Raw genomic sequence first — 13,538 nt, 5'->3', positions numbered from 1 at the left:
TAAAAAGAACAGCGGCACCTTTTACCATAAAAAATGACCAATAAAAGCTATTAAGCACAACCAGACATGTTCTTATGATCCTAAATCTAGGAGAAACTGACAACACAAGCTACCAAGATTACATGTTTCCCTGATGTTAGCATGTAGCTACATGTACGTTAGCCATGTACTTGCAGCGGGGGGAATGACCGGAGAATAGTGGCACTTTCTACTGTGAAAAATCACCAATAAAATCTTCTTAACACAACCAGACATGTTGCAGCAGGAATAGGATTCGAAATCAGGGAACATTTACAAGTTTACGTGTTTCAGATTTCCTCTACTCAGGAACAACAGCAGCAACATTTATTGGAGCTTTCCTCGCGAGTTTCAGGAGCAGGACCACACCCCAAATACACCTCTTCCATTCCCTATAAATGCCAACCTAACCCCCCAAATACACCTCTTCCATTCCCTATAAATGCCAACCTAACCTGCTCTTCCCTTTCGCTCCTGTCTTCTGCGCCCCCTCCCACCCACCCCATTCTTTCTCTCTGTTCCCCTCTCCTCCCTCTCCTTTCTCTCCTTCCTAGGGTCCTGAGGGGGTCCGTCGTTGCCCGGGAGCTGCGGCGGATTCTCTAAGCCTCCCCACAGCGCTTCACCGGCCGAAGAACAATGCTTCGCAGTTTTGTTTTGTTTCGTTTTGTTTCGTTTTGTTTCGTTTTGTTTCGTTTGTTTCTCAATAAATCATTCTATGCATTACTTTGATGGTGTGGTCCTTGCTAGTGAAACAAAGGAAACATTACAAGAGGCATCAGTGGATAGAGCAGGCGCCCCATGTGCAAAGGCTTTGTCCTTGCTTCATCCTTTAATATGATAAAATGTAACAATTTAAACAAGCCATTCTGAACTGCGCCTCAGGGCTCTTGGAAGCTTGGTCCTATCACCAGCCCACGTTTCCACCAGTTTTGATTAGAACCATCGTAATCAAGCATGCGTCATCAATGGAGGGTGTTGCACAATAGAAGTAAACAGATGTAACAAGATGGCAAATTGCATTGAATACTTGTGTGCTTTTGTTCTGTCAGATATTTGACTTAATCCAAAAGCACTGACAAAGTATTAATAGGACCACTGCACACCCTTCCTCACTTAATGTATCTATTGTTGCCTTCTCCACCCTCTCTTTCCAAATTGTAGAATATGACATGCCTACTGTTGTTGTCATGGTTTGTATTTTAGGTTAACGAAAACTGGTACTGAACCAATTTATTTTGAGTTGAAATGCTCTCAAAATTAAGTGCGGGAACTGGAACAGAACCTGTTCCATGTTGGAGGAAAAGGGGTAAACGTGAACTAGAGAGCAAGGAGTAGGTCTGTGTTTTCAGTGGAGATGTACCCAATATACTTAATAGTTTGTCTACAATTACAAACAAGAGTTTGTGTTGTTGCAAACATTCCTCTCAGTCAGATCAAATGGTTCTGGTGTGAATGACTGAGAAGAGGTGTTTGTTACCATCAGGTAATCCTGGAGCATCTGTTCCACCTCCAGGTACCAGCTCCAAGAACAAGTTTGTGAGGTGCTCCTCTCTGGTTGACCCTGCACTGCACCTACACTTTCAAAGAACAATACAGTTAAACCACAGCTGCAGAGGTCATGACAAGGCCTGCTGTTGAGGATTCAGCCCTTTAATTCTCATGTTCATGGCTTGATACCATGCAGTTTAGGGAAAATGTGTTTTCTTTCTGGCACACATATGAATGTGTGTATAGTGTGTGTAACTGTGAAGTTGCACCTCTTGCATGTCTTGGTGTTCTGCATCTTTATGCATACTGTATCTGTATGTGTATGTGTATGTGTAGACTCTGTGTGTGCCCCTGCACAAAAACCTCCCATGAACATCATTCTGCGTACCTTTATCTATGTGACTTTCAGTGCTCTGAAGTGCATATTTGCTTTGACTGTGCGTCTGTGTGTGCATGTGCATGTGATGTGTGTGCACATCTGTGTGAATATAAACAAGAAACCTGAACAAAACACTCCATAATCTTCTTACAGAGGACAGGATTATTCATCCAGAGGGCACCAAGGATTTCTTTAATACAACCTTTCCTGTTTGGACAAGCTGCAACAACTGTATACACTGCTTCACACTCACATTGTGACGCATGTTTCAATGACATCACTGCTTTCTCATATATAGTTCACCTGAGGTAAACTGCACATCAACGCAACACAGAGCTCAAATGTAGTACCTCTACAAAATAAGATTAAAGATCTGAATCCCCAATAGTGACCCACAGAAGTTGTGATGATCGTTACATAACACAACAAAAAGTACTTAGTAGAGCAAACAACAAACTGACAAATTGTCCTGGATCTTTGCCAGCTGGAGGGCTAAAAATGTTACATTAAGTTTGTTACATGGTAGAGTTAGAGTCGCCTAAAGGTCATGGAGTCATTAAATCCAAAAAAAGGTTCCCCTTAGGACGCTGACTGTAGCATACTTATCAGATTTCATGGCAATCTTATGGAACTCCCAAGTGTTCAATGTGAATAAATTTTTGTGAGACACATAATTACACAAATATATTGTGTAAAACCAACCCGGTCTCACTCCAAAGTCATTGAAACCCGGCCTTTGGTCAGTGACTTCCGGTGTCAGACACCAAAGAAAAAAGCCATCCTTTCATTCGGCATGATGCGTGGCCGCCGGTCACCATTATTGTTCAACAGCGCTGAGCGGCACACCTGGGGGATATGCGGCGGGACAACAATGAAAGTTAAGGAGCTGAAAGTTGACTAGGGCAAGGCAAGAGTGGTGCTGGATGGGTCCCAACAACCACTGACTTTCACCCAGGAAGCCAGTGTTTGCTTCCCATATGATTGCAAAGCCAAACCCTGTTCTTTTTTCCTAAACCCAACCACGTGCTTTTGTTGCCTAAACCAAATCACGTAAGTGTGTTGGCTAAACATAACCAGGTGCATTTGTTGTTGAAGGAAAAAAATGTCAATTCACAGTGTTGTAACGATGTAGTGTGTTTATTTTGAAAAAGACTGTACATGGCATCCCAGAATGTCAACAAACTACGCACAGATGGTACCTTGCATATCATATCTAGACATCCATGACCAAACACTGATATGTGACAAGGTTGGATTGAGAATGTGTTGGTAAAACACATACGAAACAATCATTTTTGAAATTATTTTGATTTCAGTCTTATTTCATAATAACTATTATAGGGGTCCAAAATGCTCTTTTCCGAAAGTCGCATATTATTTCAGAATTTACCCCAGGACTGTCAAAACTTTTCATAATGCTGGACAGATAAGATAATGTGAAATATCTGGGGGGCAGCTACTTTTCGCATCAAATGGATTATTAAAAAAAATTGATACAAACACCAGAGTTCATCTTTTAATGAAAACGCAGCAGCCCTAACTGTTGACTTAATGCTTCTTAGTTTTGGCCCAACTTCTACCTAGCAGGAAATGTCTGCTGTTAGGTAGCTGTTTGTTTGCTTGTGTACCGTCTGTTTATGAAAACACATTAGTTCATAGATGCGTAGTTTCTTCTTGATGCCTGTTTAAACACTGTATGATAGTCCTGCTATTGTGAGGTGAACTGAAAAAATGAATGTCATCTTGCCTTATTAATCAATATGGTGTGGTTGGCCACATATTGTATATTTTGGAAGACAAGCTGCAGGCTGTTCAAAATCCGTTTGCAGGCCACAGTTGGCCCCCCAGCCAGACTTTGGACATGCCTAATTTACCCATGGACTGTATATAAAAATGGACGACATGACAGCTCTCCAAAAGTGAAGCCAAAACATCTCATGCACCCCTTGGTGGCTGGCTGCAGTATAGGTCATAGAGCCTGCCTCCTTCATGTTAGTGGATGGGACATGGGCCAAACCAAGAACTCAAAGTACACATCACTTACATTTTTCCCAAGGATAGTTTGTGTCATTTAAGGTAGTTTTTATCATGCTGCTGTAAGTTCAAAAGTTCATTGTTCTAATAGGTTTGGTTTTAATTACATATTTATTACCATAAACAGGGATTTTACAACATGGTTGAAAACTGTGTGAGCCAATCGGTGGGCTCGCATTCAGTGTTGCTGCTCGCAATTAGTATGACGAGTATATGGGCAGGAGACTTTATTCTGCGGAGATTGCTACTGTGCAGACTCTTGCTCCGAATGACATCACCAGAGTAAGATGGCATCCGATATATTTTAGCTTCACGTCTGTACAGTGGGGGTAAGAAGAGACGCGTCATCCATCTTTATATACAGTCTATGGATTTACCCCAATGACACTTTATTTAATTTTAGGTGTATTTCGTAATGTCACTTTTAATCATACACATTTTATTTCATAATCTCATCATTCCATCATTCCACGATTACAACCCATACTTAATTGTAATGTAAGATGGTGCCCTCTTGTGGCCGAGGTAATTACTATGAGAGCAGAAGAGGAAGTGAGGTGACATTGTATAAAAGGCGACAAAGTCTGTGTAATGTATAAAGATGGAACAAGGTACTGTAGGTGCGACCAGATGGAACCATTTGTGGTGTTAAGATGCACCACTGGACGGAGTCTGGTTGAAATGCTGCCGGTAACAACGTAATATAGGAAGCTGGAAAGTCCCTATAGGGCCGGCCAGAGTGGTGGTGGATGGGTCCAACAAACCCTGGACTTTCACCCGAGAGCCCAGTCTTCAGTCCCGTATAAATGTAGAGTCAAACCATGATGTTTTTTCCTAACCTAACTATATGCTGTGTTGCCTTAATCTAACCATGTGCTTTTGTAGACGTCCCAGCATTCGTAGTGGCATCCTGGAATGTTACCAGCAGACGCATGAGAATACCTAGCATTTAATATGTAGACATGAAAGGCCACTGACAAGGTGGTGATATGTAACGATTTGGGATGAGAATGTGTTGAACAAGCAAAGGGCTTTTACCCCAAGAGACACGTGTTTGTGGCTTGACATCAACGTTGACTTCTTTTAATAACATCATAGTATTGAATGCTAGTATGTGTAGTATACTGTGCTAGTGACATATATGATGTGATGTTAGTAAAAAAAAGAAGCCAAACCATGATGTTTTTTTCTAAACCTAACCATCTGGTTTTGTTGCCTAAATCAAACCACATGGTTATATAGGCTAGTGTGACATGGACTATTTTATGACATTAAGGCTGGATTCAAACTGCGACCATTAGGATGGAAATATATGTTATTTTGGAGACGGTCATATATGTTGGTTTGGAAGTCAGTGGCAATGGACCTCTTGTGTTGTTTATGTATGGGAGAGCATTGGTGCCAGAGTGGGCCACAGCCTTACAGAGCTGGTAGCTTGACTGTAGACTCTGAGTCCTGTTTCTTCATCTGTGAAATGCTGACAAACCACAAGTGTCTACCCTGTGATATCTGTTTATCTGTAGATCTGATTAATACACATTTTTCTATGTGTTGTGAAACTGCTCTTTGCAATTATAGCATGCTATGCATGAACATATCAGGGCACTGAATACTGTCATCAAATTGTTCTGTCATCTACAATAATTATCAACTATGTACTCTTCCATAAACTCTGTAATTCTGTGCATAATGTATATCCACAGCCCACTTTGGGAAACACTGTAATGAACAGTTTTTATCTATAATGTTTTAATTAATCCTCTTGAATTGAGTGCTGTAATACCTTCTTTGAAAAGAGTCATTTGTAACCTATACTCCTGAGCCGATCTACCTGAGGGAAAAAGCACATTAGATGTCCAACGCTTGTTCTTTAACCTTGGTTCCACTAGACATTCAAGTGAAAGATGCTCAGCAGTTGTTGCTTAGTCCAGCTTTCTATTGATGTAGCAGATGTTCTTTGGAGTCGAGGAGTAAGTTTCTTTTATAGTTTGCTTTTAAGTTGCAATTTATCATGAATATTTCTGTGGTCTACAGAAAACAGGCCGAATCAACAGTGTCTCAGTGGGGTGAGGGTGGGACAGTCTTCTGTGTCAAACGTAATGAATTTCAAACACACCTAATCAATCTTCTATGAGGGGAAAAAAAATCCTTTTAACTGTTCCAACCAAATCCCTGATGATCAAAAGAGGCAGAAGCAGCTTCAATGGTCCCCGCAGAAAGGAATAAACATGGAATCCTGGAATGATTTACAGGACAATGCCTGGACTAACAACACATCAAAGGCAGGTGTAACATCACATAAATGCAGTGTGTGTGTAAGTGTGTGGTGTGTGCATAGAGGGAGGACAGGTATGATGTGAGTGTTTGAGAGAAAGGCAAGGAGAGTGAGAGTGTAAAATCTACAGCAGACTTCTAATGCGATTCTATTCATGTTATAAAAGCTGAAGACAAACATGTTTTAATGTATCGAATGAAATCAGACATTAGATTTTAACAGGCTTTTAAAGTTGAAAGCATACATTTTTAGACAGTGTGAACTCCTGTAAAGACTTACCCCCTTCTCAGCTGGATTTTGAAATACAAATATCGAAAGCCTGAAGGTCTAGTATGTAGGATTTAGTGGCATTTAGTTGTTAGGCTGTAGAATGCAACCAAGTGAAACTTCTCCCTTTTGCCAAGGTGTTTAAGAGAACTACGCTGGTCGGCACCAAAACATGAGCTGGTGTTTGGTTTGTCTGTTTTGGGCTACTGTAGAAACAACATTATGAACTCTGTGGAAGCAGACCTGCTCTGTATGTAGCAGTGTTAATTTTGAAAGCTATTTTAAATTTAGTTTTTGTTTTGAGTCAAAAATTCTTTTTAATTTTAGTCACATTGTAGTCATTTTTATCCTTCATAGTTTTAGTAAACGAAAATTCAAAACATTTTAGTTAACTTATAGTCAGGTTTTCTATATGTTTTTTTTTTTTTATCTTTAAACTAATCTAGTTAGGCTAATTCATGTATCTGAAATTAGAATCAAGGTGACAGGTTGTATACAAATTTCATTTAGACATTTTCTTCTACAACTACAAATTATTTCTACACACTTACAAACTGTCATTTCTCCAGCAGTGTTTGACAGGTCTAATGGGTGATTTACGAGTACACACTTAGTGATCATCATTTGAAAAGCTCAACATCTCTCTATTTATGGTCTCAAAAACTCTGATACCACAAATAACTACCAGGATTTGTACCCTGGTTCATTGTTAACTCTGACTGTTGATCTCACTGTTAAGAAGTGGAAAAATAACTTGATGAACTCAGCTGAGTTTAAACTGTTCATTTACAGCACAGCTACACTCACAGATAACTGAGACCCTACCTGAATGTCAAACAGCATCAGCCCATAAACAGTAACGGTGTTCAGTTGCCCTGTGTGCTTCCATTACAACCTGTTGCGCGGCTGCTGGCCACTGCCCGCTTGCTCAATACTGGACTAATTTCAAAAACTGTCATTCACATCAGCATCTTTGACCAATTTACACGTGGAAATAGGATCCAGGTCAAAAAATGCCTAAGTTATCCTTTAATGCACAGACATGAGAGTGGTATTGATATTCTTCTCTTACTTTTGAGAATTTACGTTTAACTATTTCTTTAAATAATATTAAAATGCCAACTATTGTTTAACAATATATTTTGTTAAGTTTGTGCACAAATGACACACAAATTATTTATCTCTGTGCAAAATGTAGTTGCTTTTTCACTGTGACACCTGCTAGGCTCTGTATTCCTTCCTTTAAAGAGCAAGAGAAAGTCATTGCAAATCCCACATGAGTTTGCCCAATGTAAAATATAAACATGGTTTGTTTTAGTGTGATTGAACAAATGCCCAATCCTGGTGAGTGGTACTGGAAACTATATGCAATTTGTGGGAAATAAGCAAAAACATACATGCCCTCTGGTCCCATCCTTTATGTTCTATCTCATGTCAAACTGCAGCATTGATTTAGTTGACATGATTTCACCCACACAACATATTTTAATGCCCTGTCAGTAGCAACAGAACATGACATGGAGCATGTTATTGACGTGCTAAAGGAACCATGAGATAGCTGGTCTCATTCTTCACTGAAACAAAACAAATTACTTTTTTTTTTTTTGAAAGAGTAGATGTGAAAAACAACATGTAGTTCTGTTTGGAGATTTTAGCTGAAGGATGAAGGGTAAAAATCCCTCACTGCCTCCTAATCCAGCACACTCCATGTCATTGTCATTGTCTCGAATCACGGCTGTCAGACGCTATTGCTCAGGATGAGGATTATGCCCAATCCATCATGAAGGAAGTGTGTGTGTGTTTGTATGTGTGTATGTGTGTGTGTGTGTGTGTGTGTGTGTGTGTAAACACGAGCCAAGGGGCTGTGGGTGTAATCTGGGAGCTCTGCCACACTGCCTTCTATCTCTCACATAGCATTACGGCTCTCCAGTTTCTGTCCTCCCTGCGATGACATTATTACACACCTCGGTGGGAGGGCAAGAAATGAACAAAGAACCGGAGTGATTTTTGCAACCACTTTACACATGACATGTGAAAGTTCATTTTAGTGGAATAATGTGCTCCTCAGTGATAGAAAGCCTAATGTGACGGCTTAATCTCAAGTGCCTATTTACTTTCTCCTTCCCTTTCATTTTTAAGTTCCTTTCTCTGCTCTGCTTCTAGAATAACAGCATCCTTCTGATGTTTCATTATGAGGAGGTCACAGGGTGTGACCTTTGGTCCTCGTCAGCTGGAGTGCCTTTGAGTGTGTGTGCATGTTTTGAGGGTGAAAGATCAATCTCATTGTTTTTAATGGTCATGCTGATGATGGCTGTCCTCTTCAAAAGAGCTTTTGCAGAGCCATCGTTACAACAGGCCTCTCTACTGTCGCACTTTATTATCACCCAAGAGACTCATTTTCTAGAACATAACTTCAGTCTTTTTTAGTTTAACTGAAAGAAAAAGACAACTCGCCATAATTACTCTTATGGAGTGATTAAATACATTTGTTAAGCTTTGGAAGAAGAACACATGAAGCCCCGATCTTACTGCACAAAAAACCCACTAACACCAGCTGGTTACAAAAAGCACCTTCAGTTTGCTCCTTAAGAATGATACTTAAGGTTTAGTTTTTTCTTAGCTGAGGAAATTTCTTAGGGATATTTCACAGAATCTCTTAAAAGGTTTCCTTAGTCAAGGAAAGACGTTAAGGCATTTACTGCACTGAAAGAGATTTTACAACAGTAAAATTTCACTCTTTCCATGAGGATCGTTTGTTTGCTTGCACTTGTGCACGTGATAGGCTACCTGTTAGTGCTATCTTATCCTTCTCTTGCTGGGCCAGAAACTTTACAGCGTTAAGCAGATGGGTGAGGACGTTTGAAACCCAGTGAATGAAGCGGCATACCATTTTTTTGTGTACATAAAATGCCTCGCCAATTACTGATTGGAAAGATCTTGTTGCATAAAACCACAAAGCAATCATTAATTGTAACAGAACTGGAAGAACACAGCTTCGGAAGGTTTAGTGATCGAACTTCAGGCGTTGAGACAAATCATAAATTGACTTATGGTCAAATTTATAGTGCAAAATTAATTGTGCATCATTTAGGGTGTCCATCGTGTTCTCCCGGTCATGTAACACTCCTCATTTATCACTGTAAACTCAGTCATGTTGCCGTTAAGATGCAGTCAGAGGTACCTTATGTTTTTTTCCTTACTTTGGTTGCTAAGGTCTTCTGTGCAACAGTTTAGTGAGCTTTAAGCAATACCTTAAGTATAAGACCAAGTTGAGGAGAAAAACTTGAGGAAACCTTTAGGAGAGGACTTAAGGATGTTTTGTGAACTCTAATTCAGGTTTAAAGGAAAATCTTAACTTAAAGTTCTTTATGCAGCTGGCCCCTGGCTTTTGTATGTAATGGGACGGGTTACAATAAGCATTCACACTCAGGTCAAATGACTCTGCAGTGGCCACAGGTCTTTATTGGCTCTGGCTCCGATCGGCAGTGATGAAAATACAGCACCTGGGTGAATTTGCTAATTGTAGCCCCTGTTCCAGCAAGCTGCAACGATACGCCACCACAAAATACTGTCCATCTCCACTGAAGCAGCACTCAAACGTCATTCCAATGTAGTCTTCACCGGGTTTGAAAGACTGAATAAGATATATACAGTACAGATATATAAAAACAAGCAACCGCTGTAACATTTTCACAGGCCTCCATGCTGCTTTCTGCTGTTTACTAACCTGTTTTCTGGCCTACCCATGAGGTCGAGCATGACACACCAGTAAAAAAAAAACAAAGGTATGCTCATCTGCCACAGAGCTGTGTACATGGCTCTAGTCTACTGGCAATGGGGAAGGAATCTATAGGTGTGTTATTAGCGGGTTTCCCCATGCTTAAAAAAACCTGTGTCCGCATGCTAATTTTGGTGGAAAAGGGGTATTGGAGTCAATTTTAGATTTAAGACCCAGTATAGTAAATAGTGGCCACTATGTATTATTGGTATGCATTAGAAAAAAAATATACCGTTACGCAGTACTAATAATAATGTCATGTCCTGGTCAATATTTAATGTTATATTTTATGTTTTGTGTCAAAAATGAAAAATGAACATCAAACATCTTTATATTTACACAGTTTTATTTACACAATTCAGTCTCTGTTACATCACTGCTGATATGATCAGTATTGCTCTCTTTTACACACACACACACACACACACACACACACACACACACACACACACACACAAACATGCACACGCCCCTCCCTCGTGTTTTTCTCTCTCCCTGTGACATCTCCAACTCTGAAGCAGCACATCCGAAGTTGACATGCCGCGGAGCCCCGGCGCTTTTCCACGACCATCCACGCCGAGAAACCTCACTCCTGTAGCGGATTGTTGAGCCACGAGGCTTGCCCTCGAAGAAGGAAGAACTGTGGGGAAGCAGTTATCAGCAACCACTTCAAACTGCGTCAAATGTTCTAGAGTTGGCTAATAACCGGAAACGGGAAGCAGAAAATAACAGCACATAGAACTTGTTTGGTAGCCCATTAAACGTACATGCCTCATTTAGTGGAAGGGTGTATCACTTTTCTTTTTTTCTTTCTTTCTTTCTTTCTTTCTTTCTTTCTTTCTTTCGTCTTCTTCTTCTTATTATTACTATTATTATTGTTATTTAATTCTAGGACTTCTCAGGGTTGGCAAATTTTGATGATGACATATGACTGCATTATTTCTATCATATTCAAAAATATCTTCAAGCTGTAGTTGATAATTGAAGTTCCGCCCCCAGATAATAAAAATATCTTTATTTTTTAAAATCTTCTGTTTAATATTTCTTTATTTTTTTTTGCATGAAAACGATATTAACTCTATTTTAATCACACATTAAAAGAATCTCAAAAATAAATAAGTAAAAACAAAAATAGTAATATATTTTGATAATTGTGATTAATTTGGGTGTACGTTATTGGAACAGTTTTGTATGGGCCAACTAGATGTTGTAGCAGGTCTGGGCTCTTGCTGCCTGCTTAGAGTAAAATGTGTAAGATATCTAGTGCTGTTTTTTTATTTTAAAACATTCATAATTTCCATTATCTATCTATCTATCTATCTATCTATCTATCTATCTATCTATCTATCTATCTACTATTTTGTTTAACCATGCGAGATAGGCCCACTGTTGAGTATTTTGGACAAAAAATATCTTAGAGACAGATAAAATTCGATGTCCAATCAATAATAAAAAAAATCAATAATAATGAAATTAAAAAATAATAATAGCTAATATTTTTTGTTATGTATAGCTACACAATTTTTGTTTTACCCACATTTTCCAAAAAAAAAAAAAAATTGTTTATTTTATTTTGAAATCTTAGACCGGACGTCTCTGTTGTCATAGACCGATTGACTTTACAAACTGATCGACAAGCCAGTCATATCTTCTCCCGTCGAGTAACTTCAGTGCCCATACAGCACATCTCTCTGTCTCTTCCTGCCCGCTTCAGTTTCTCGTACCTTTGCACCACCACCGGGGGTTCCGCCGGAACGCTCGCCGAGAGAAGAGCGCCATGGCCCGCGTGGTGGTTGAAGGGATGCCGGAGACGGCCGTCGGAGGAGGAGTGATGCTGAACCGACGGAGGAGCAAAGCCAAGCGGAGAAAGCGAAAGGAGTTGTTCGCCATCCAGATGTGCTTTGCGGGGGTACTGCTGGGGCTCGTCGTGGGGCTCAAGTCCGTGGCACAGAAAGCAGGTGAGGGGCAGTTTAAACGTCTCCGTCTGTTTCTGTCAAACCAACGTGAATCAGCCTACATTTTAATTTGTGAAGAAGACAGCGTTCATATGGAGTTTGTATGAAGCAGAAACAGCAGGCATTTTAGAGGCAAAAGGCGGTTTTACAGAGAAACATACTGCGCTGTCATGAGCAGGCTACATTACAGATTTTTCCAGTTAATCTGTGCTTTTTGCTCCATTTTAAATTCCTTAAACAGCAGAATAAACCTTGATGGCTCTACTGTGATGGATGTTAAGACAGAAAATGTATGGGCAATGTGAGTAACGTGAAAAAATATAGTAAAATGCGGAATTTAAAATATTAGTCTAAGTACAGTAAGATCAGTATTGACTAACAAACACAAACATTTCATTTATGTGCAGTAAAACAGACATAATCAAATGCCATTTAGTGCCAATACTATGTAGTTACTGAACAAACTCACCACTGACCAGGCTGTCAAAGGTATAGGACCGTGTAGTTCCCATTAGGATTAGTGCAGATATATCAGATTGGATTTTTGTTAGCTTTCAGTGTATCAGCGTACACATTTACAATCACTGTAAAGAATGAAACAACAACATGCCTTCCTGTAGCTCAACATCTGTAACTAATAATCCCCTGGAAATGATAGCAGTGACTATGCTGCTCTGTTGCTTGAATTACTTAACAGAAATCCACTCTGTCTTCTACCATTTTCTGTCAGGCAGAGGACAGCTGATGAGCTGGATATGATATGAAGATACCTGGCCGTTTATTCTGGTGACATTGACTCAATGACAAGCTTGAGGGCAGCATTCTTTTACTGGAAATCTAATTTAAACTGTAGCTACATGTTCATCGCTGCTGGCAGGGATTTTTATATTGACTGGGTTATCAGTAATCATCTAGACATAATCAATGGGCTATTTTATGTCAGTTGTAACATTTAAATAGTGTAAATACTCTCTACACAAGCTTCAGACTTTTGTACAGCTTTAGGTCATTACCACCTCAGAGCTCAGCCAATGTTTTGGTATGTTTTGCCAAGTAGGTCTTGTTAATGGTCAAGTCAGCAGCCCAGTTAATGTTAGTGAATATTCCCCACTCCTTTCCAAAACCACATGGTGTCTGCAGGCCCTTAAAAAGTCTTTAAATGTCTGACATTCAATTTTGTAAACATTAAGCCCTAAAAGTCATTAAATAGTCTTATTTTTTAATTACCACAAACATTTATTCTAATTTCATTTATCCATCTTTTATTTTTTGTCAAAATAAGTCCACACTTGTAAAGTTACAAATCTTTGAACCTACCACTCAGCCTAATACTGTCTTTTTAGT

General features: G+C 39.6%; 1 protein-coding gene across 1 annotated transcript in view; it reads left to right on the top strand.

Annotated features, from left to right (window-relative positions):
• Window positions 1–11,910: 11,910 nt before the first annotated feature.
• The window catches only part of slc24a3 (solute carrier family 24 member 3), a 142,809-nt gene continuing 141,181 nt past the window's right edge, over window positions 11,911–13,538 (top strand). Inside the window, exon 1 of the mRNA XM_050071806.1 lies at window positions 11,911–12,197. Within this exon, the coding sequence (XP_049927763.1) occupies window positions 12,017–12,197 (181 nt within the window). The 5' untranslated portion in view covers window positions 11,911–12,016. The remainder of the gene's footprint in view (window positions 12,198–13,538) is intronic.

This window comes from Epinephelus moara, chromosome 19 (genome assembly GCF_006386435.1).
Source record: "Epinephelus moara isolate mb chromosome 19, YSFRI_EMoa_1.0, whole genome shotgun sequence".
NCBI lineage: Eukaryota > Metazoa > Chordata > Actinopteri > Perciformes > Serranidae > Epinephelus > Epinephelus moara.
The sequence above is the reverse complement of the archived record's forward strand: the minus strand, read 5'-3'. Positions and strand labels throughout refer to the sequence as shown.